This window comes from Biomphalaria glabrata, chromosome 5 (genome assembly GCF_947242115.1).
Source record: "Biomphalaria glabrata chromosome 5, xgBioGlab47.1, whole genome shotgun sequence".
Classification (NCBI taxonomy): Eukaryota; Metazoa; Mollusca; class Gastropoda; family Planorbidae; genus Biomphalaria; species Biomphalaria glabrata.
Window position 1 is genome coordinate 10,066,424 of NC_074715.1, and position 25,181 is coordinate 10,091,604.

The 25,181-nt window shown below is 34.7% G+C and overlaps 1 protein-coding gene across 3 annotated transcripts in view; it reads right to left on the reverse strand.

Moving 5' to 3' along the window:
- The window catches only part of LOC106065539 (uncharacterized), a 35,861-nt gene extending 11,954 nt beyond the window's left edge, over positions 1–23,907 (reverse strand). For 2 of the 3 annotated variants that reach the window (XM_056029095.1, XM_056029094.1), the window contains exons 1-8: positions 23,684–23,900; positions 16,065–16,196; positions 15,248–15,409; positions 11,077–11,268; positions 7,976–8,185; positions 6,241–6,447; positions 5,944–6,078; positions 3,411–3,548 (exon numbers count right to left, since the gene is read on the reverse strand). In XM_056029095.1, coding sequence (XP_055885070.1) covers positions 3,411–3,548; positions 5,944–6,078; positions 6,241–6,447; positions 7,976–8,185; positions 11,077–11,268; positions 15,248–15,409; positions 16,065–16,196; positions 23,684–23,750 — 1,243 coding nt within the window. In that variant the 5' untranslated portion in view covers positions 23,751–23,900. Of the gene's footprint in view, positions 1–3,410; positions 3,549–5,943; positions 6,079–6,240; positions 6,448–7,975; positions 8,186–11,076; positions 11,269–15,247; positions 15,410–16,064; positions 16,197–23,683 lie in introns of all 3 variants that reach the window. The other variant, XM_056029096.1, reaches the window with a different exon arrangement.
- Between the last annotated feature and the right edge of the window lie 1,274 nt (positions 23,908–25,181).

Genomic DNA, 25,181 nt, shown 5'->3' on the forward strand with positions numbered 1-25,181 from the left:
CCAGTGACACGAGGAGTGAAAGAGTAATTTAAAACTACATTTTAAGTTGAATCTATTTTTTAAAATAAATTAATAACAAAATTCAAATTTCAACCCATTATTTAATAGTTAACACAACACATACAGCATACAATCACTAAACACATTGGAAACATTTGTTTTTATAGGCTTGCAAGCTCACCATCCGTTGCTACGGAGATTATTTTTCATATAGGGATTTGTTGTTTTATGAAGTAGTTCTTCAAAACATTAAAGATTAATGTGCCTTAAGTATCATAGTAAAAGTTTTCACAAAGAGCAGTTTTTCGTGGATTTCTTGATCCATAATAATTTGAATAAAAAAATCATTACTAGACAAGGTTGACTCAGCTGCATAGAGAAATATGTTGATAGCAGAAATATGTTGTTTGCAAAGACTTACATAAGAAGAAAGAAATATTTGACTATATTCCAACAGAGCTCAAGAATTTAGTGAACTCTTCTACAAATCCATCGCCCTAACAACCGATAAGTCAGAGTTTGCATGGATGGTTCTCAGAAAGCCTACACAAACGGAGGAGCTGGTATACTCATTTAACGGCCAAATGGAGAAAAAATAATTTTAAAATTAAGTTCATTGTAACTAATGAGCTCTATGACAACCACAGAGATGAAATATGAGCACTGAATCTAACAGCTACCATGCTAGCAAATCAGCCAAATTCACCAAACAGTTAAATTTATTTCATGACTAATATAAAAATTGTCCTTCAAAGCTTGACAAACTCTGATGCCTCATGATGCATGGACTGATGTTCGGTTGTCACCTTGCCTGCTCGCATCTCCCGTCGGGAGATTTGGGATTGGATGTTATTATCCACATAATCTGAAGGAGCATCCAAAAGATTTTGTACAAAACATATTGGGTCACATTGTAAAGCACAACAACAGCAAGAACACTGTTCTCCAATATTGAAATAGAAGGAAATAGAAGGCTGACTGACTTGCCAAATGTGAGAAAACAAATACACACTTGAACATCACACTCTATCAGGAAGAAATGAAGAAACTAATAGTGAATTGTAAAAACGAGAAATGGACAAGCTCTTATTCAATATACAAGGAAGATGAAACCTATTATAAACTATCCAATAGGGCCACCTATAACTGTTCACATCAGAACCGTATACATTATAATGAGAAAATATATGTTCCGGAAGCTTAAAATTGGGACCATTGTAATTAGCCCTTTTGGAGTGTCACCAGAGAATGCCAACCATGTCTTCAAAATTGCATTCTTCATCAATAGTCCCAAAACAAGACACCGGCCACAAAACCCAAACATGAAATTCTTTTAATGATATAAGTTTGTGTTTACAAGAGATTTTGTGGGTGTATTCTGAACTTTATCTTTGAGTGTTTGAAAGTTTTGCAAACTTTTATCTTTTTATCAGGGTGGCATCATCTCAAATGATTCTTCAGCTTAATTGGTTTCATAGCATCATAAAAAAGGGCACATTAACACCCCCTTGTTTGACTAGTAAGTAATGAAGTTCAATTTCAAATACTTAACGCTGTACAGTCTACATTTCTTTTGTTTAAATTTTAAACTAGACAAAACTACACTATTTAAATATAGTTATCAAATTAAATTGAACAATATTTCATTTAATCAGCAGGATAAAATTTTTTAAGGAATCCCTAAGGTACAAATCATAAATGTGTGGATGAAAAAAGTCCAATTGTCAAAATTAAAGTCACGACATGCTGAATTGCGATTCTTTATCGTAGACCCCCGAGCACATCTCATAGACCCCCAATTCCCATTTTAACTTTCGTAGACCCCTTTGAAGTCCTCGTAGACCCCTGGGGGTCTATATAGACCACTTTGGGAATCACTGATTTAAGCAGATTTACTTTTTATTTTTTTTATAATTATTAATGTTTAAATGTATTATTTATTTATTTTAATTTAATGGCAACATGTTCGATGCAAACAATTAAGGATGAGTGCCGAGTGCAGCGTTTCACATGGCTTATGCAAACCCACTTGCCAGCTGTATATATGTTCATATTTGATGCAAAATATAGTTGTTTTTTTTTCTTCCGCGTGTCTATTAGGGCATTCTCTCTGTCTTCTGCGCCCGTCGTAAGTCTCCATGCACTAAGGATCCGTTATGAGATTGATACCCTATAGTACGTTTCAGGTAACTGGCATTGTTCTGTAGGGTTTGCATGTCTCCGAACAGGCTAAGAACCTGTAGGCAGGTAAGTGAGTCTGTTAAGAAGATTTCAATGACCGGTGCTACCGTACGTTCCACAATATGATTTTCTAGGTGTTCCAGAGTGTTTCTGATTTCTTCCATTTGGTAACATCATTGCTTTGTCTGCACATTGAGGGGGGGGGGGGGTAACCCTCTACCTGTGACTATGGAACTAATAGTTGCTCCTAACACAAATGTACAACAGGGGAAAAATGCACATCGACAAGAAGTAAATGCAGGGGCTGAGTCTCCAGTTACAGAGCCGCCCATGACACCAATTCAAAGCAACGGCAGTATTGGTCCTGGTAGATATAACCTAAGACCAAGAAGACGAAGACCTACTTATTAGGTCTAATATGTATTTACTTATTTTTCCATATCACAAGTTCTAACTCTGTATATGTAGGCTTAATATGACACACTTAGAGCTGATCATTTTATAGTGTAAATCTTTTCTAGTTAGACTTTTTGTATTGTATTACTTATTACATTATTATTCAAGACTCTTTTTCTCTAATGGTCTAACCTAATATTTGTATGCATAATATGACACTTAGTGACTGATAATTTTATAGTGTATAACGTGTTTGTTTATAGTTATACAATGCTTTTCAATAGAGTCACTCTGTAAGTATTCTGTAGGGATACTTAGGCCCCCTATATCGTTGACCTTCACTATTATTTACATGTTTATGTTCCAATAACTTTTAGGCGGGGTGATTGTAGTGTAACTGAGTTGATTTTCTGGGTGCGTCCAGCGTGTCAGAAGGTCCTGTCCAGTGTGTGTGTTTCATGTCCAGTGTGTGTGTGTTTCATGTCCAGTGTGTGTGTGTATATACTATATAGTACTGCATCAGTGTTATGCGAGACGTGCTGGTTTCATTCACTGTTTACTGATGTCTAATTTTGTGGAATAAAGCCATGGTATTGGTATTCTAGTATTTTTTGGTTCAATACAAATGTAAAATAGCTTTATCTAGGTTTCAAATGTGTGCCCCATGTGTCTAGTTGTCTTTACCTTTATCTTAAAGCTTACTTTGATACTTGCAATGAAACATAATTAGACCCTGAAAACGTGTACAAAATGGCATCTCATTTCAATGAATGTTGATTCTGGTAAAAGGAAAATTAAAATATTCGTATGTTAGAAAAATAAGTCTATCGTACCTAATATACATTTAGGTGGATCGCTATATCCCAAACATCCTTGGGTACACATTCCAGAAATACCATCACAAGACGAATTGAAACAATTTGTTGGACATATTTGATTACAGTTGATACCCCATTTACCAAATGTGCAACCTTAAAATTTTATAGAAATATAAAAAAAGGTTAAAAACAAATTACTACCACAGTTGACATCATCGTCAAACATCCGCACTCCTCAACATTCCAACTCCGACTATTTCAAAATGCACTAAGCTTAATTAAAATAAATGTATTTTCTTTCCTATTCTCGTGAAAATTAACCCCTTTCATGATACCCAAGGTCAACTTCTCCATAGCAGGTTAAGAAGTGAACTAATTTCATTATTGTAAAAAAACAACAACATTAGAGACCACTAACCTATATTGCATACAGCTAAGTCAATGTACCTAAATATTAAACATTTAACCGTAACTTGAGCTGCAACAAAGACGGCTAGATATAAAGTAAATGATATTGCTGTCACAATTTAGAGGATTGATATTATTTAAAAGTCAAAATTATTGGATGCACTGAATATTTTATTAACCACTGTACGGTGTAACTATATATATATATATATATATATATATATATATATATATACATATATATATATATATATGAAGGTGAAAAGGCTGAGTTGTAAATTGCAAAGCACCTATCTTCCGAACAGAAGGGTCCTGGGTTCGATTCATGGTGAAGGATGGACCTTGAATTTCTGGATATCTCTGGTTTCATTTAGCTCTATAGGATACCTATAGGATACCTGAGTTAAATTAGGGTAAAGTAAAGGTAGTTGGTCAGTGTGCTGGCCACATGACAGTCTCGTTAACTGTGGACAACAGAAACATATCACTTTTACATCGTCTATTCTATAAGTCGGAAGGTCTGAAAAGAGGACTTTACTATATTGTAACTCACTCTCTCTCTCTCTCTCTCTCTCTCTCTCTCTCTGTATATATATATATATATACCAAATCGTAAGCCACCTTAACAGAAGTGTCTCTCCAAAATAGCCACAGCCACATAAAAAAGTGTTCGAGATGAACCTTAGTCGCTCTATGACTGAAGGAGGCCGAAATTATATAAATATAAATATACACTCACAATCACACCCATATATATATATATATATATATATATATATATATATATATATATATATATATATATATATATAAATATATATATATATATATATATATATATATATATATATATATACATGGCGTAGCCAGAATTCTTTTCCGGGGAGGGGGGTTTGGGGTGGATTTTTTTTGCATTGTTTTTATTATTAAAGAGGTATTTTTTACCTTCAAACCTCGCTAAAGTGGGGTTTAAACTCAAAATTGAGTCAAAACCCATTGAGTTACAACATCTGTCACTCAAACCAAAAAAGCTCTCGTCACCTGATAGAAAGCTATGATTTGATTGTTTACGCCACAGGAAGTAAGAAAACGGACGATAGGTGGAGAAAAAAGACGCGGAATATAGAATCTAAAATCAGCAGTCAATCGGGAGTTTTCATAGGGTTAAGATGCAGTGGCGTCATTAGGGTCGGTGTCACCCGGTGCGAAACGTTTGGGTGTCACCAAAAACGATCCTTGCGTTATGGAGTATTACGTGTATGTGTATAATATGGTAATAAAACTTATTATTGCATTTTTTATTACTCTGAAAATGGATTGTTGATTTAAATTCACAGTAAAATAGTTACAGTAAAAGAGTCACAGTAAGATAGTCACAGTAAAATAGACACAGTAAAATAGTCACAGTAAAATAGTCACAGTAAAATAGTCACAGTAAAATAGTTACAGTAAAATAGTCACAGTAAAATAGTCACAGTAAAATACAGAGGCGGACTGGGTATCAAAATCGGCCCGGGCATTACCATATAAACCGGCCCGGTCATTACCATATAAACCGGCCCGGGCATTACCATATAAAATGGCTGTCACTTTTTTTTTAAATTTGTTTGCATTGATTTTTTTTTATTTGCTCGCGACCAGACCGGCCCATTTGGTACCGGCCCACCGGGCATTTGTCCGTTTGCCCATATAGCCAGTCCTCGCCTGGTAAAATAGTCACGGTAAAATAGTCACAATAAAATAGACATATTAAAATAGACACAGTAAAATTGTCATAGTAAAAAGGTATTACTAAATAAAAGAACGAATCTTGATGCTTTCAGCGATAGAAAATAACTTTTAGTTTATGTTTTTGAAAATGATACTATAATAATTAAATGTATTTTCATTAACTTAATTTAAGTGAACTTGATGACTCTATAAATCACATACATAGGTGATAGCTATCGACTCAAGTGAGTTTCTTCAAAGAAGATCATTATTACTTTTAGAAAAATAATTTAAAATACATTAAAGCAAGTGGTAGGTAGAGGTCTTATCGTAATTAATAAATGGTTTCATACCTATTGACTGTAGACTGTCTTTTTGTGCTAGGACAATAGCGCGAAACAAATTTAATCTCTACTTATATTTGGTTTACCATTTGTACATCTTAATGGGTCACTATATCCGAAGCAAGTGTTACTGCACAGTCCATCATCAAAGCGGCACGAGTCTGGACAACTCTCATGACATTTGTTTCGACAGTGTACACCCCAAGTACCTTCTCTGCATTCTGGACAAAGAAACAACCAATGTATAAATATTCCTTTTTTTTTAAAATAAAAAACAAAGCTTTTCTAAAAAAAAAAACTAATAACCCTGTCTCTAATCTATTTGCTTTATATATATATATATATATATATGCTATTACTTATATGCTTATTTAGTCACTGACCTGTAAATGCCTCAACTTCACAGAGTAACAATGTCAAAGTTTTATTCGTAGACCAGCTGGTCAGGGAAAATGTAAGCGCTCCAATAGGTTCAGATGATTCATCACTAACTCCATATACAGTAGCGGACTTCGTACCAACAATTAAAGAACTTTCAATCCATTGTGCGAAGTTATTAAATTTTTTAATTGTGATATTTCTGTAGCCGCCTGAGAAAAAAAAATAATTCCGCAATGATTCTCACTGTGATATGTAGCAATGCTCATTCAAAGGTTGATTTTTTTTTAGGATAACAACCTTAGCTCTGTTCGTCGACAATACAAATTTGTAATTTGTATTAATTATATGTATAAAAATAAAGTTGTAAATGAGGTGTTAAAGTTTATAAATCATTGTATTGAGGAGTGTAGATAATTGTGCTCAAAATATTTTTTAAAAATTGACTAATTGTAGATTAGGGTTTGTATAATATAATTACTTGTTTTTACTTGTTTTTCACTTAATATAAGTAATACAAGTAGTATTACAGAAATTTATAGCATTATAATTTATAAAATTTTGATTTAAAGATGAAGGCGCTGTGGTTGAGCGGTAAAGCGTTTAGCTTTCGAACCGGTGGTTCCAGGTGAAGACTAGGATTTTGAATTTCGAACCGTTGGGCTCTTCAGAGTCCACTTCAGAGTCCACCCAGCTCTAATGGGTACTTGACATTAGTTGTAAAAAAGTAAAGGGGTTTGTTCGTTGATCTGGCCACATGACACCCTCGTTAATTGAAGGCCGCAGAATCAGATGACCTTTATATTATGGGCCCTATAGACCAGAAGGTCTAAAGAGAAACTTGAATACATGTAATAGATTTAAAGATTTATTTTGAAGTGTAAAATATTATTAAAAACAATGATAGAACGTGCAGTGTTATTAAACTGTGTAAAGATGTAAAGACCTTAGGCCTCTATGAGTTAAATCTGGCCTTGATATTGTTATTCTTCAGTTTTGCTTAATTCAGTCAAATTTATTTAGCTAAAAGTAAAAGAATAGACCGGCTTCTGTCTTGAAATTCTGCTAAGAACAGCTGCTGACTGGGCATGTGGTTAACTGTCACTGCATCCACACAACAAGAGATGAGATAGAGCAATAATTATATAACTTTATTGCATTTGGGCATTTAAAGATTGTCATTAATATTTCTGGTTCTTGTGATAGTTTTTTTTTTATATAAACAATTCTCTGTGAAATATTTGTTTGTTTTAATCCTGGGCTCTAAGTCTTTTTCTCATAAATATAAATAAAAGAAATTATTTACGAATTAAAATATTATATTGAATCCCAAAACAAAACACCACAGTATAAGAAAATTAAAGTAAATTTAGTAAGGAAAATGGAGGCGCGGTATGGTAAAGCGCTTGGCTTCTGAACTGGGAGGCCACGGGTTCAAATCCTTGCTAGGACTAGGGTTGTACATTTCTGATCTAAGGGCGCCTCTAAGTCCACCCACCTTTAATCGGTACCTGATATTATTTGGTTGTTTGTTGTGCTGGCCACATAACACACTAGTCAACCGTGGGCCAAAGAAACAGATAACCTTTACATTACCTGCCATAAAGATCGCATGATCTGAAAGGGGAACTTTGTAAAAAAAATGCTATTATTTTTTTTTTTGGTTTAGTTTCTGATTTCCCGTATTATTAGTATTTTTTTGTATTTGTTTTGCTAGTAAACTTCAAAACATTTTCTTACCAATTGTGTCATTGACATAAAAATAATAAGTCTTCATGAGAAAAGAAGGATTCATCACCAGTTCCCAGGTGGTGCCAGCAATTCTTGTGTCGCTTGTGCTGCATTCAAGTAATCCATCTGTAGCTTGAGGATACTGTTGTAGGATTATGTTTCTTTCATCTATATCTGAATTGCCATAGTAAACCTTCTGTTTTATCGCAACGTTCTGACCTGATTATATATAAAAAAGAATAAATCGTTTTTTTTTTTAAATAATTTACATAAACTTAATAGAATCCTAAATGCTGCTGGCAAAATCATTGGCAAAAAACAAACCCCATTTGGGCAGTTGTTTGAGACAAACATCTATAAAAAAGCTGAATGTACACTTTGGTTTCTTATAGTTATAATGTTTTTTGTTTGGTGTAATGCACAAATTGTAAGACAAATTTCCTTACGGATAATAAAGATTATTATTATTATTATTATTATTATAACCAGAAACAAGTACAGAAAATCTAATATATATATATATATATATATATATATGTAGAGAATCTCACTATTCTGGCTCTCTGCAAACTGCACCATACACCACCAACTCAAAGAACTTGGCTACTCAGGGCTCCAAAGTAACGTAACACTTTAATGTTAGATAAATCACAGCCAATACTGTACAATTGGCATCACGTAACACAGGCTGTACAAATATTTCTCCGTGAACAACCGTACCGCCGTATCAACTCTTGCACTGGCCTCTCCGTCTCGTTCCGGGCTTCAATGGGTTCAGTACTGACTTCACACACTGGGCTCGTTGTGTCGGACTCGATCGCAGACCTAGACCAAGACGCCGTTCGTCTTGAGTGTACTTGACAGTACTCCGCACTGAACCGTTGTAATGCTCCGTACAGAACCGCACAGCTGAACCACACTGAACTATGCTGTAGCCGACCGGACTGTAGTGAACCGGACTGTAGTTAACCGTAGATCCGGAAGCTGTGACTCTTCCGCTCTTTATATAAGGTCCCTACTGGCTTTCTCGAACAGGACAGAACGTCGCTCGACCACTCTAGTTTATCAGATGACAACATCCCTCGTGACGCTCATAAGCCTTACTCACGACGCAGATCCTTCCCGAACTGTCTTGGTTGACCGTCGCAACTCGTCACGGTTGACCGCTCGTCTAGCGCTGGCCTGGGGAGATTTGCGTCGGCTGACTACACTTACACCACTACCCCTATCTGTGCCACCAACAGGTTTATATATATATATATATATATATATAACAATAAGGCTTGTTTTCGAGTCGCAGTTATCTATATAGTTGGTTAGTAAATATGTTCACATTCTAATAGCACCGCTTTCATCACCTTTTGATGACGTCATTTGCATTAGTTTATTTGTGTGTGCAGTAGGTGATTTCCCTTTGTCGCTTCGTCATAAAATTTGTATGACGTAAACTTTCGTTGTAGATCGTTTTGTGCATTTCACGCCATGTGGCTAGACTGAAGTAGGCTCTATTCTGTTCAGCTCTTGAATTTCTCCTTGTGCTTCTTGTATTGGATAGCCTTATCGTTGGCCTTGGTAGATATTCTTAAAGGATTATCTTGACCCATGTTCAGGGTGAGTTTTATTTCACATTATATAGTTATTTTTATTTGGATTCGATCGTATACGTATTTTGTGATTATATTAGAAGAGTAGAAGAATCTGTTCCTTTTCTTTTTATAGGGTCTTAGTTTTAGGTTTCAGAACTGAGGTTTGCATCTCAGGTGGTCTTTCTGATGTTTCAAATTTGATTTACGATTTTGAGATTCCAGATTTCAGATTGCGGGTTGCTATATCCATACCTGATAATATTTTATGAAGTTGTGAGCTTTGATGCTACTTTGAATTATGATTATTCATCGCCGGTGAACTGTATCTTGACTAGAAGATATTTGGACTGCCATGAACATTTGAACATGAAGTATGATGAACCTTTCATGGAGTCGTTGTCTTGAGATATTGTTGTGGATAATATTACTGAACCTTATAAGTTAAGTTGATTATTCTAGTTTTTAAATACAAATTAAGTATTTATTGTAGTCCTATTTTAAGTATTACATTTTCACATCAAATTATATGTACTTGTATTTGTTATCATTATCCTTGATCATATGTCAAATTCATTATATAAATATCATAAGATTAAATTTTATATTTTACTTTAAATCATCATACACATCGTTTATTAGTCTATGTCCAACTGGGTGTGTATGGTGTGACTGTCGGGCTGAACTAGGGCATAAAATATTACAAGTTATATAGTAATTATAACACATACACATTAATAATTCAGTAATTAAAATATTAAGTCCTGACAGGGGGGCATTAGGGTAAAGTTTTTTTTTTTGTTCCTTTATTTGATTAATCAATTGAGCATTAGTTTTGAGAGAGAAGTAAATACAAAGAGGTAGCTAAGGGAAAAGTTTCGCGTGACGAAAAACGCCACATACACTTTTGCTCTTACAAAAAGATATCCACTTCAAAAAGGAGGTATTGGTTTTGGGTTGTTGTTGTTGTTTTTCTTGTTTTTTGTTAAACATTTTCATGTAAATGGATTCTGTGATGTCTTACAGCTTATAGAGTTATATTGTCAAAACCTAATATCTGTCAGGGGGAGGTATGGCGAGAATGAATGTTAGTTTGATATTTTGGTATGATTGTTATATCCCCCTTGTTATGAATGCAAAGTGTTGTACGTGTTGTGAACTGAGTGATTAAGTCTTCGTTGAATGTGCGAGAGAGTGTGTTAAGTCAGTAAGGTCTTGCTCCAGGTCCAGGAATGTTAGGCGTTTACTTCCTGGACTGGTGTTTGTTTATTAATATTTATTGTGCATTATTTGAGCTATATTGGATATTAAAATATCATTGTTATATTCTATGACATCTGGAGTATGAGTCGATGTGTATTGAAGTATAATTGTTCTTAGTTGTAATATTTTAGATTTGAAGAATTTAAGAATCAAGTAATATTTGTTCATATAAGTAAGCCACAGCAACCAAGTCAAGAAGCACAACAACCCAAGTCAAAGCATATAATGTGAACACTGACAATATCCATTTGTGCGAAAACTCACCTATAATGACCCAAAGAGAGCAAAGTCGACGTATTGCTCCTCCTTCTAATAAAATACTTGTGATATACTTATTTTCTATTGAAATATGAATATCTACAAAGTTGTCCTTAAGTAAAAATCTTTCCTTGGAATGTTTTGTTAAAGGCACACTGTTTCCTCCAAATAGAGATATTTTCAAATTGTATATTAATTCTGTTGAAATACAAAATGTAAATGATTTAAGTTATTTTTTAAAATAAAACTTATATAATTTAATAGCGAGATTTTTTATAATACAGGTATCCAGTATACACTCGTAGAGTTGCAACATAAGTAAAAACAAGGATACAAAGACAGTTTCTGTGGAAACACAAACTCAAAATCGGCCACCGAAGTGGTCCACCCAGACAGATAAAATGGCAGGTTTCAATATTTTCAGAAAGAACATCGGAATGAAATTCTAAGAAAGACAAGTGACAGAGAAGAATGGAGAAAGAAGGTTGACAGATCTTGTGTGGTGCACCAGCGGTCCAGCAGACTAAAGGAAAGTTAAAAGTGTATATGTAGTTAAATGTGAACTTTGCGTATCTAATGTCTTATAATGAATATCTAATTTATCTAAGTGTATTGTAAAGGGTTAATCTCTTATTCAAATTCTCAAGAAAAACAAATTCCGCAAAAATAAAAGTTATGTGTACTATTTCTGCAGCAGACCACTTCATTTTGTACACCAATGATTTTCAATCCGATAGTTCTTGTTGCTCCTTCACAAAATTCGCTGATGATGCGGCTCTTCTTGCCCTGCTCTCAGAGAGCTCAGACGTAAATGAGTATTTCAAAGAACTAGAACACATTGAGGAATACTGTAAAGATAATTTTTTATTATTAAATGTAAAAAAAAACAAAGAAATGATAATCGATTTTCGTAGGGACAAGAAGGGAAATGATATTGTTTCTGTAGCTGGAGAAACTATTGAAATTGTGCAAACCTTTAAATACCTTGGTACTATCCTAGACAATAAACTAAATTTTACTGCAAATACTGATTATATCAGCAAAAAAGGGCAGCAAAGATTACGACTACTAAGAAAACTGTCCTCGTTTAATGTTAGCGAAAAGGCCATGGCTATGTTTTATCACGCTCACATCTGCAATATTTTAAGTTTCAATATCACTGCCTGGTATGGCAATCTGAGCATTAAAAATAAAAATAAACTTAATAGAATCCTAAACGCTGCTGGCAAAATCATTGGCAAAAAACAAACCCCATTTGGGCAGTTGTTTGAGACAAACATCTATAAAAAAGCTAACAAGATCCTCGAAATAAAGAATCACCCTTTGTGTCAGGATTTTGTGATTTTACCATCACAAAAGAGAAACAAGACACCGATAGCAAAGACAAACAGACATAAACACTCTTTTGTTCCCCTGGCAATCAAATCATTAAATAAGAACAATCTGGTATAAACTTTGTCACATGTAAATTATGAGTGAGTCTGGTGTGAATGTATACTTTGGTTTCTTATAGTTATAATGTTTTTTGTTTGGTGTAATGCACAAATTGTAAGACAAATTTCCTTACGGATAATAAAGATTATTTTATTATTATTATTATTATTATTATTATTATTATTATAATATGAACAACTACTTATAATTGTTGTTTTAAATGATGTACAAATTATATTGATACTAAAAAGATTTTTTGTCTTTAAAAAAAAAACAAATTTGTGTAAATGTACTAGTTAGTATGACAGAAATTACATAACTTAGCAAAACAAATTAACTAAAAAGTTTTGACAAAAAATCTAAAACCATTTGAATAGATATGTTAAAAATATGGTAAATATCTCCATTTCTAAAGAGCCTACCGTGCAGAAGAACTGAAAAATACTACACACTATTGAAAATAAATAGATATGAAATTTTAAAGAGTAATTTTGTTATTAAATGCATTTGTTTTATATTTTGGTATTTCAAACTCAAATTTTTAAAAGAATTTCCTATGTATTATTTATAGTACCAAATATGTGGTAGGCCAGATTAACCAATCTATTCAACTGGCCGAAGTTGGCCTGAGGGCGGTCAATGTGCCTATCACTGGTTTGTACCATGAGATTAAAAGTAAATCCCCTTAAATTTCAAATTCTGTTAAAGAACAATGTCAACCAGTCTTCTTATCATCTTCATTGTCACGCCTCATTTTTTTTAACTCGATCATCGATATTTTCTTTGCACAAAACACATTTTAACATTATCAAATATAAAATAAAGTTCCTCTTTCAGACCTTATGGCAGATGATGAAACGGCCATCTGTTTCTTTGGCCTACGGTTCTTGAGGTTGTCATGTGGCCAGCACAACAAACAACTGCCTTTACTTTTCCCTAACTAATGTCAAGTACCCATTAGAGCTGGTCGGATTTAGAGGCGCCCGAAGATCCCGATATTAAAAATCCCAGTATTAACCAGGCGCCTTAGACAAACTTCACTATGCACAATATAGCCCACACGAAAGTGTATATTTAAAGGTGACCTTATATTTGGGGAGGTAAAGCAGGACACAGGACGTTAGAGGCTTAAATTGTTTCTAGCAGTATTGCTTTCAACAGCGTACACGTTATTATAAGATATCACCATGTACACACACACGATGTAGACCTACAGACACAATAATTTGAATGCTTGCAGGCTTTCGACAGAGGTATTTCAAGATAGATAATCTTTCTGTGCGATCCATCTGAATCCCTCGATTTGTCAGATTCTTTTTTTGAAATACCCGGTACTCGGCACAATTTTTGTTATAGCATTTTGAATGTCGATGCTGAATCACTGAATCTAATTACCTCGCGTCATCCAAATTGATATTAAGTCTCATGCGTAATTCTTTGAGGAGCAGAAGTGACTTCAAGAGGACTGACATCATGTCCATCGATATAAGGAACTGCTATATGGAATATTGACATATTTTTATGTAGTAAATGCAACCACAATGCAGCACACACGTTCTCAAAGAAGCTTTTCATTATGGTGGATTACTTTTCTTATGAAAAGAAATATGATTTCAAAGCAGGATTTAACTTAAATAGTCTCTCCACAGAGGGCATCTGAGCTAACCAACTGAACTTTCCATAAGCGGAATTTCTGCTGTATTCTAGATCGATGAATTGGCTTTAAAAAAGATTTCGCGCAAAGTATCTCATAAAAAATAGCATTTTCAGGTGAAACAAATTAACTTTGTAGTTGGCTCAAAGCATCCGTGAACTCTGTCAAAAACTGGGCACCATTAACCTAATTCCTTACTTTGTTCATTATATAGGGCCCAAAAACTTTAGTAATGATCGCTTCACACTTAATTCTTGCACATTAGTATTTTGGGTCATACATTTCTAAGCAATTTTAATGTGTAGTCCATGATCGAAATCTTCAATGATAGAAAACTGTATGAACTGCAAAAGTACATTTAGCAGCTGCGAATAGATGTATTATATAATTATTTCAATGCTGGAGAAGTACCTTGATGGAAACATACTAATAGCTTCCAAGTTAAAATTTTGATCTGCATTCAGATGTTCGATTTAATCCACATGTGCGACAGAATACCGTGACTGACATTTGTAGCATAGCACTCCCCTGTGGTTGTTGATTTTTCTTGCCTTCCCTATAACCGGGAACTGTAGGTCGTTAGGAACTTTGATGTTCCTTTTGTATACGACGTTTCCTACCCCTGTTATCCATTTGACAGATGGGATCGGCGAGTAAAGGCATACTGTATGCTGGATTTGATTGACAGAATCAGCAAGAAACATGCAGAACAACAACACCCCAAAAGGCGAAAGAAAAAGGGCTGACGTCAGTTTCGGTAAAGACGACCGGATGTTGCAAAGTATAAGCACTACTTATGATTTAAAACAAGAGACTGCTAACCAACGAAAATGAAATAATGATCAAGAAGAAAACGCCGTAAGATGGTTCTTTTATTTGTAGAAAGATTAAGAAAGATATCTAAATAAAATGGGGACATTGATCGAGATTTTTTTTTTATGTAAGCGGGACATTGGCAGTCCCGCCAAGACACTATATGAAAAGCGTGACAGACAGTCTCAATCGGCACGTCTTTTTACCTTAAAAATTGAACATACATACGATATTTTACGCTGAAGATTAAAAACATTTATACATTTTTATCCTTACCTGGTTTCAGGGTAAACAATCGAATCCAAGGATTATAATAAAAATTGTGTAGTTGTACTTGAATTGTTTCAGTTTCAATATTAATGCACGTTGCATCGTCATTATCCGTTAAAATAGATGTAATATCAGCATCTTCTGTCAGAGCATTGTATTCAGCTATACCTGTTAAAACGTATTTACAGTAGATAGAAAATATAAATATTTATACAATCTAGGAATATATATATCTATGTATATAGCTATGTATCAATGTGTCTATGCATATATATATATATGTATCTATCAATCTTTTTTTTCTCTTGTCTATCTATCTATCTATCTATCTATCTATCTATCTATCTATCTGTCTGTCTATCTGTCTATCTGTCTGTCTATCTGTCTGTCTTCTATCTGTCTGTCTTCTATCTGTCTGTCTGTCTGTCTGTCTGTCTGTCTGTCTGTCTATCTACCTATCTACCTATCTACCTACCTACCTACCTACCTACCTACCTACCTACCTACCTATCTATCTATCTATCTATCTATCTATCTATCTATCTATCTACCTACCTACCTACCTACCTACCTATCTATCTATCTATCTATCTATCTATCTATCTATCTATCTATCTATCTATATCTACATATATATATATATATATATATATATATATATATATATATATATATATATATATATATATATATATATATATATTCTTAATTGTCAGACTACTTTTGATTTTTAAATTTGTATTATTATTATTTACATTCCCATTTTTATTCTGACGTGGCTAAGATATTTTAATGAATAGAATTAACAGAAATCAAAACTTACGATATTGACATCTATAACCAAACCAACCAATTTCACATTTATCTTGACATTCACCTTCATGGTTACAAGATCCCTGGCAGCGACATTTATATCGACATTCAGGGCCAAACCAACCTTCTTCACATGCCTGAGCTAAATAAGAAAATGGAAATAGCATGCTATGATCCTTAACTTATCAACTTAACAGTGAAAGAATAATAATTTACAAAGCTTTTATCAAGTAAAACTGTGTTTCTGTCTGTCTAGTAAAACGTGTACACGTTATTTCTCCCACTCAAATTCTCGGATGCAGCTGAATCTTCACAAAATTATTCATTGACATAGACAAGTCGAATACTTTAGTATTCACATATATGGCTATCATGGGCGTAGCCAGGGGGGGGGTTCTTGGGGTTCAACCCCCGACCCCCTAAATGAAATACCGCCCTCCCCCCCGCAGGAACTTAGTGACTGATTTTTTGCTTTGATTTTGTTTATTTTAGGTGAGATTTTAATACTAAACCATCACTTGCCACAGCACAGCCAAGGGGGTTTTATCTTTAAAAACCCTTACCAGGGGGTTTTGAGTTTAAAACCCCTTTCCAGGAGGGTTCGAGTTTAAAAAACCCTACCAGGGGGGGTTTGAGTTTAAAACCCCCTACCAGGGGTTTTTGCAGTTAAATCCCCCTCTTCCATAAAACAAAACAAAAAAAAATGCAAACGACAATCCCCAAATTCAAAGAGCACAGTTAAGAAAGATTTTGATTTTAAAACCCCTCTCCAAAATTTACGATAAACCCCCTCTTCAAAATAAAAAAAGCAAATTACACACTCAGAATTCTATGATCGTATCCAAAGAGGTTTTGAGTTTACCTCCCCCCCCCCCCACTTTAAGTAGGGTTTAAGTTAAAAAAATACCTCTTCAATACCCGATATAAAAAAAAAAAGGAAATTACGCACTCAAAATGTTATGAGTGTAGCAAAATGGGTTTTGACTCAGTTTTGAGTTAAACAACCCTTCAGCGGGGTTTGAGGTTAAAAAATACCTCTTTAATATTAAAAACAAAGCAAACTAAACATTCAAAATGTTATGAGTGTAGTCAAAGGGGTTTTGAGTTTAAACCCCCCGAAAGCGGGGTTTGAAGCTAAAAAATACATCTTCAATGTATATTAAAAGCAAAAGGCAACACTCAAAATGCTATGAGCGTGCCAAAAGGGGTTTAAACTCCCTTTCAGAGGGGTTTGATGCTAAAAAATACCTCTTCAATATAAAAAAAAAGCAAATTACACACTAAAATTATTTGAGCATAGCCAAGCCGATTGGGGGTTTAGAGTTTTAATCCCTCTCCTACAGATGGCTTTTTTAAAAAGTTTAAAACCCCTCCAGATGTTTTTGAGTTTAAAATCCCCCTACAGAGCGTTTTGAGGTGAAAAACCTCTATCTTCAATATTATTCTAGAGCAAACTACAGTTACTAAATTCTATGACCGTAGCTAAATGGGGATTTGAATTTTAAAAAAAAACAACTCCTGAGATTTTTTAGTTTAAAACCCCAAAACAGATGATTTTGACGATAAAACTTCTCTTTTCGATATAAAATCTAAAAAAAACAACAGTCACTTAATTCCAAGTGCGTATTCAAGAAAGGTTACACATTTCACCAGTGGCGGAGCTCCATTAATAAAGTGCAGTGAGTAGTCATCTGCCAAAATTGAAAAAAACTAAATGTGGCTCAACAAAGATAGCTAAGACAGCTCTTAGGAGTCAGTTATAGAGATCGGGTCTAAATCAAGGAAATCCTATGCCGAACTGGGAGTTGACACCTTAGTAAGATTGTGACAGAGCGTCGCATGAGGTTTGCGGCACATGTTCTCCGACAAAATGAATTACCCTATAAGAAAAGTTGCGATGACATCCTAGTACAACTTGTCGCCACACATTCATGGAGGTCCTCAGAACAAGTGGGAAGAGGCTTCAGACATTACCAGTGACAGATTTTTGTGGCAACAGCCTGCCGTCAAATGTTCCGAACGGCTCTGTAGGGTCTAAAAGTCAGTAAGAATAGCAGATTAGGTTTTTGAAATAAAACTTTTAATAGCAGGAAAATGCACCGTAGATACCTCAGAATATGCATTTTGTTGGCTTTCAATACTAGAAATAGTGCTTGGCAGGGGGGCTTCGCTCTTAGCGCTCCCCCAGACCCCCTTGCTGGCAATGGCGGGAGTCTACAATTTTTCCACTAACTCCAGGAAGAACCTATTCTAGGGCACAATAAACGTCTTCCGAAAGAATGATGGATCAGAATGTAATAAAGATTATGTACACACACACACATATATACATATAAAAAAAAATTCGCGGGGGGGGGGGGGCGGGAGGGAGGGAAGGAAAAAATCTCCCCCCCCCCAAACCCCCCCCCCCCCCGAAAAAAAATCCTGGCTACGCCCATGATGGCTATATTTGTTGTGTTTAGTCCCCTTAAATAATTGATAACACTTTTTCTCCGTCACGCAATCTCTGACTAAGTTGATACTTTAAATAATTATTTATTGTACCTAAAAAAGACAGGAATCAATAAATAACAAGACCACAAAACGGAGTTTTTGTTATCACACCATTACAGAGGCAGCCCAAGTTGTATCCAAAGTTTTCCCGCGGTCGTAACGCTACTGCACGAAAGTCGATACTTATCATATCTTTTTTAAAAAATGTGCGTGATATTTACATAAAAAAGTGACTTCTTATCCTTTATAAAGAAACATAAATGTTTGCTTTTAATTTTAGCAGCTAGTTGACCCGAAAAAAGACTATTTAGTAATATTTATATTTGTTGTGAACATTTCTTTTACATTTTATTAATATATTTGACTTATTGATACTGAAAATTTAAAAAAAAAATCTTTATTTGTTAATATATAATGTCATTATCTCCCTTACATTTATGTATTGTTTTCGACTGGGTGTATTTCGGTGAAAAAATCGATTCCTTAATTACTTTTATAAACTAAACGGTTTACTTTTGGAAAAGAAAAAGTAGCCATTGCACATAAACGTTGCAAGCCACAACGTATGGTGAAATAACATTTATCTTTTTCTCTTCTAGTTTTCGAGATGTATGTGTGACAGACGGACAGATGAACAGACGGGCATCTTGCACAATCGAAAGAGCGGTATTTACCCTTACGCTAAAAATACTCAATTTGTCTTTTAGTTATTGATAATTATTTTTTGTTTGTTTGATATCGAAAAAAAGGAAATAATTTGTGCATTATTGGTAGATAAAGTTTTAAGGACGACTTTCCCTTTAAATAAGCTTTTTGTTTAAGTAATATATTGTATTTTGCTAGTTAGATCTTCTTTTCTTATGAGCTAGCCAGGAAAACCAGTGACTTGGCAGAATTTAAGTCATTGGTTAATATGCATGACTAAATGCATGACGCGTAGGACGTAATCATCTTCTTTTTTGAAGTAACGTCTGTATTATATAAGATAAGATAAGATAAGTTCTGAATACTTAGAACTCGATATTTGCCTTGGGACTACATAATTTACTAACCGTGTAAAACGCAAGTTTTTAAAATAAGATCTCTCTCCACGACCTTTGAACTAGTTTCAAATATGACTCTAAAGTAAATCTTATTAACCCGAACAATACTGATGTTTGTATTTATTTGAATGACGGTGGTCATGATATTATGTAATGGGAACAAAAAGTACTCCACGAAGGGTTACCTTCTTTGTCAAATGTTGACAAGATTGACAAGGCTGCTTCCTTAGCATAGCTTAAAACTGCTATTATGCTCTCTGAAACCGATGACTTTGTCACAGCGGTACAGGGCCGAGTTACTGGGGCTAACAACTATGAAAGGCGCATCCTTAAAAATTCAATAAAAATAATTATAATAACAATCCAGGCATCTGAAAATTATCAAAAGAATATCCCAAAACTCGATGATGTTGACAAATGCATTAACGCGGGTGAGACGATTAGATACTTAATAACAGAATGTTCAGCTTCAGAATCTGCATACCTAGATTTCCATAACAATTTACAAAACTAATATGTCAACGGTAAGATCAACACCTGACATTGACACATAATCTGATCTAAAAAGACACACCATCTTACAATAACTACTCGCCAAGATAGACTATTGAGTAAACCGATTACCTTGTATATATGCATTTTGACTGATAAGACGATAAGGTGGGTTCTAATTGCCCAAACATACTATTCATAGTCAAAAAAGAAAAGATCAGCTATCATCATTGACAACGCTGGATCACTATCCCACACTATAATCAGGGTGGCCGCGAGGGTTGTGGCTTCCTTTGTGCGAAAATAAAAAAGATGACGCCAAATATTTAAAAAAAAAAAAAACAACAACACTAAAACTGAGTTGAACTCTGCACCAAAAGCGGTCTTTGATTCACATCCATTTTCGTAGACCATTCCTTTTTTTCCCTTTCTTATTTACACCGTTGTCGCATCCCGATGCCCTCTAAAATGTTTTATTTTCAATTTTAACTTTGCATTTTGTTTTTAAATGTAATGAAAAAGAAAAGAAACTTAGTCTTATAACAATTTTCAGTTGTATTTGTCCTTTATATTAATTTAACACTATGTAAAGAATTCATATTTAAGTAATGAAGTTTCACTTAAAAGAGTCAGTTGTTTTATTTTCCCAAATAGTATTGCATAATTTTTTTAACGTTATAAGAAATTCTTTCTGGAGATAGAATGGAAGATGCGGGAGGTTTACGCTTAAGTCAGCAAAAATCTGATTCCTGGTGGGGCACGGCGCTAGCCGTATTCTGGCGTTTTCAACCTCAGAAATTATTTTGTCCTTTGGTATCATGAAGTGCAATAGTCGGAAGAAATACGACCAATCTTACACAAAAATCCAGAGGAATGACAAAAGCGGAGACGTATTAAAATGTTTTGTTCAAAAAGTTTTGATTCATATTGTTGCATACATCTATCGTAAAAAAAAGGTCTCCTTTTGACTAGACCATACTTAAGATATTTTAATTTTTAAAACCGCCACTCAGCCACCGCCCCCCCCCCCCACAACAAAACATCTTTATTCTTTTATGTTTCAAGATCGTGAGCTGTTTTAAATTTTGCATTACACTAATTTCATCATCCTCATTGCTTAACCACCAATCTGCCTGGTTGTGCGATTTGCGCGCTGGACTGTCGTTCGGATTTATCGATGGTCCCGGGTTCAAACCCTGCCCGCTCCCATCCCCCGTCGTCCTGCGGGAGGATTGGACTAGGAAGTAAACTATCTTCACACACTCTTTTACACCCCCCCCCCCCCCCAATTTTGTCGCTTCCTAATAGGGGTGCACCGGATAGTACTTTTTGATATCCGGCCGGAGCCGGATATAACCAGATAGTACAATTAGATATTCGGCCGGAGCCGGAGCCGGAGCCGGATACCTACATGACTGAAACAGCTCGTTTTACTGAAGTTTTTGCAAATCTTCTATATAACATACCTATATTCATATTATTTTGTTATTTACTTTCTTACTTTAAACTCTATCACTGATTGATAAATTAAAATGAACAGCATTTTTTTTTACAGATATGCTTATCATAAACTAATCTTTGTAACATGAGATGGTGTGTGCGTATGTATTGTAAAGTAGAATGTGGGATAACTCATGCTGAATATATAAACATATATATATATATCCTAATTATTACAACTCACTCCCCCATGGGGGGAGCCAAAGTTTGAGAAACGCTGCATTAAAAATACAGATGATCAATAATGAAAACAGAATAATAGTAATAATAATCCTATACGGAATACTTGCGATATTTCTAAAAATAAAATACTAAAATAGTGTTATACATAATTACATATAAAGTAGATCTAATAAAAACAGATTCAGTTTTTAACTGATTTTACTTCGAAAAGAACATGTATTTTAAACTAGAACACAAATGAGCTTAATGTAGATCTACATCTAGACTATAATCGGCCAAAATACTTTACTCTAGACTCTAGACTAACAGCCAATTAAAATAAAAGTGAAAATGTTTCTAAAAATTACTAGGTCTACTTACAGGGCGGAATATTCGACTAGAAAAAAATATAACAAACAGCACGCTAAAATTCAAGGCCAGAAATAAATCGGTGCCTATGGAAAAACCCTTTGAGAATCCCTTGCTTTATTTTTTTTTTTTACTTTCTTTTTTACAAAGTTTCCAAAATAACTTCTTATTGTACGAATATCTGTCTAAAAGATATATATACCTTGTTGTTATATCAATCAAGGGATCATAACAACTAACCTCGCAGGTACCTTCATGCATGGGCGTAGCCAGGATTTTTTTTCGAGGGGTGGGCTGGGAATTTTTTCTCTCCCCCCCCCCGGCAAATATATATATCTGTGTGTGTGTGTGTGTATGTGTACATAATTAATCTTCATTACATTCTGACCCTTCATTCTTTCGGAAGACTTTTTTGTACCCTACAATAGGTTCTTCCCAGAGTTAGTGAAAAAATTATAGACTCCCAGCCATTGCAAGCAAGGGATCTGGGGGAGCGCCGAGAGCTTCCCTATCGCGGGGCTGAGCCCGCCGCCAAACTCTATTTCCGGTATTGAAAGCTAACAAAATGCATATTCTGAGGTATCTACATTGCATTATCCTGCTTTATTTTTTATTTTATTATTTTTTTGTTTTTGCTTTATAGAAGAGTGGGTTTTGACTGTAAAACCCCCTGGTAGGGGTTTTAAACTCAAAACCCACTTGGCTGTGCTGTGGCAAGTGACGGTTTAGTATTAAAATATTAACTAAAATAAACGAAATCAAAGCAAAAAATCAGTCACTAAATTCCGATCTCCCCTGCGGGCGGGGGGGGGGGGAGGGATCTCATTTCGGGGGGATTTGAACTCCAAAACACCCACCCTAGCTACGCCCATGCCTTCGTGGCCCTAAACACCCTAACAGAAGCGCCACATCACCAGAAAATTTCATGGTGGATACTGTTAAAGGGACTACAATGAAGTTTGTTTCTCTCTACCAAATCTCGACAATGGCTCACGTGACTGAGGCAAATGACACAGGTCATCGGCTGTCAATGGACAAGGGTCATCACGAATCCAGGAGTAAACAGAGAGACTTGTGGGGTTAAGTTAAGCAGTTTGGTAAAGTACAACAAAGCATTTGTAGTTAGTGTAGCCAGTTGTGTAGTATTGACTGTTGATGTATTTAACTATTAAACTACCACACTGTTTTTAGAACTCTTTTGTCAAGTTCTTGTGCTAGATGTGTTGTTAAGCAATGTTTGCTGAGGGCCCGATACAAAAATCGTAACAATATTTTATGAAAGTGTCTTAGTATCTGAAAAATACACGTGACTTTCACATTTTGAAAAAAAAAATATTTTAAATACCGTATCCATAAACTTTAATTCATTTTTTTAAACATTCAATACAAAATTCAATTACACACAAATTATTATATTTTCACATTATGTTTATGAAAATACGATTCATTAAACGTTACATGTCCGAGAATATTTCACACAAACTTTAAACGAATCATATTTATCTGTTTGATTGTTTACAAAAAAACAGAATAAATTTGTTGAATTATTTAATACACAAATTCTTCCCACCTGGCATGTTGATGCTAACAAGCAGACATGTAGAAAGAACTAAAGAGGTAAAAATGCGTGTCCTCATTTATTTAGAGCAGCCAAATTAATGTGAACATGACAAATTGTTTTGTGTAATCAACATTGTTGAACAGGGAAATTAGTTAAAAAGCAATAGTTTTTATCTGTAAACGATTAATTTTCTATCCGGGTAGCTATATTTAGAATGTAGCTTTCGCGAAGAAAATGTTTAATGTGAATAAGATTTGCGTTGCATCGGCTTCACTATCTTGCCCTTAGCGGGCTACATTTAGAGTTAGGAAACGAACAAAACCTGAACCAAACGAACAGAACTAGAAATTTACTCACGAGCAGCAGGGGCACCGTGAGTCGAAATTTGGCTTAAGGCGTGAAAATATGTCTCAACGGGAATGTGATCCATTCTGCAGTGTGCTATAATAATTTGCATGAAGTCCACGGTCAGGGCGCTTCATGTACTCCAAGACTTGTCGAAACGATGTCCGAATGTTCTGGCTAGTTCATAAGCTAAACATTAAACTGAACTTTGAACTTAACCTCGCTGTTGCAAAGGCGTATTTAGTTCACTATATAAACAGGGCATTAAGAGAATTGGTTTGATAGTGGAAATAAAGTGGAAACAATTTAAAAAACAAACTAAAACAACTTCTTGAAGATAATGTTTCTTATTTTTGGAATAGTGAATTAGTTTTAGCAATCCTTTAGCTTCCATCTTCTACCAAGCGCTTCTCCAGGTGGCGGATAACTCTTAGATATAAGGGTAATCTGTGAATATCAAATAAACAGCCGCGAACTAACTATTTGCAGTCATGGAGGATGAGGTGGGTTGTTCCAGTGGTTAGAGTATTCACTTGCAAAACCGGGTATATGATGCATAAACTCTAAACCCGGTTAAATGAAACTAGTTAACTAGGGATAGAAATTCATCTAGGAGAGACAACTCTGAAATAAAATAACTGTTTCCTTGCAGAAGATCTTGGCTGATCAAAGGGAGCTTATCCAGAAAGAAAACCAGGCTGAATCTGGAGTCACTGCGCCTCATGGCGCATAACACATTGACACGCAACCTAATCATGAAAACGACGAAGAAGAAGAAAGTGTTTGCATTCGTAATCATGCATTTTAGCTGTTGCAAGTGAGTTTGACGAATGTAATTAGTTTCTTAACAATGTTAATTATAGATTATGTGTAATGTTGTTGAATTTTCGCTTCCGTTTTTAAAGGCTCCTATAAACTTTCACATGATATTGTGACGACATTGCTGTTTATCTATGTTTATCTATGATAAATGCTATGTCGTCAATAAACAATCAGTAACATCATTAGTTTAGATTGTCACATTTAGTGTGATTTAACGACAGCTTTTCTGTATTAAGCCTTTGTGAAACTTTGTAATATTAATTTAGCCTTATTTCGAATATTTTGTCTTTTGGAATGCAGATAATGATAAAGTAATAAATTTAAGTCTTTTTTTGTACAA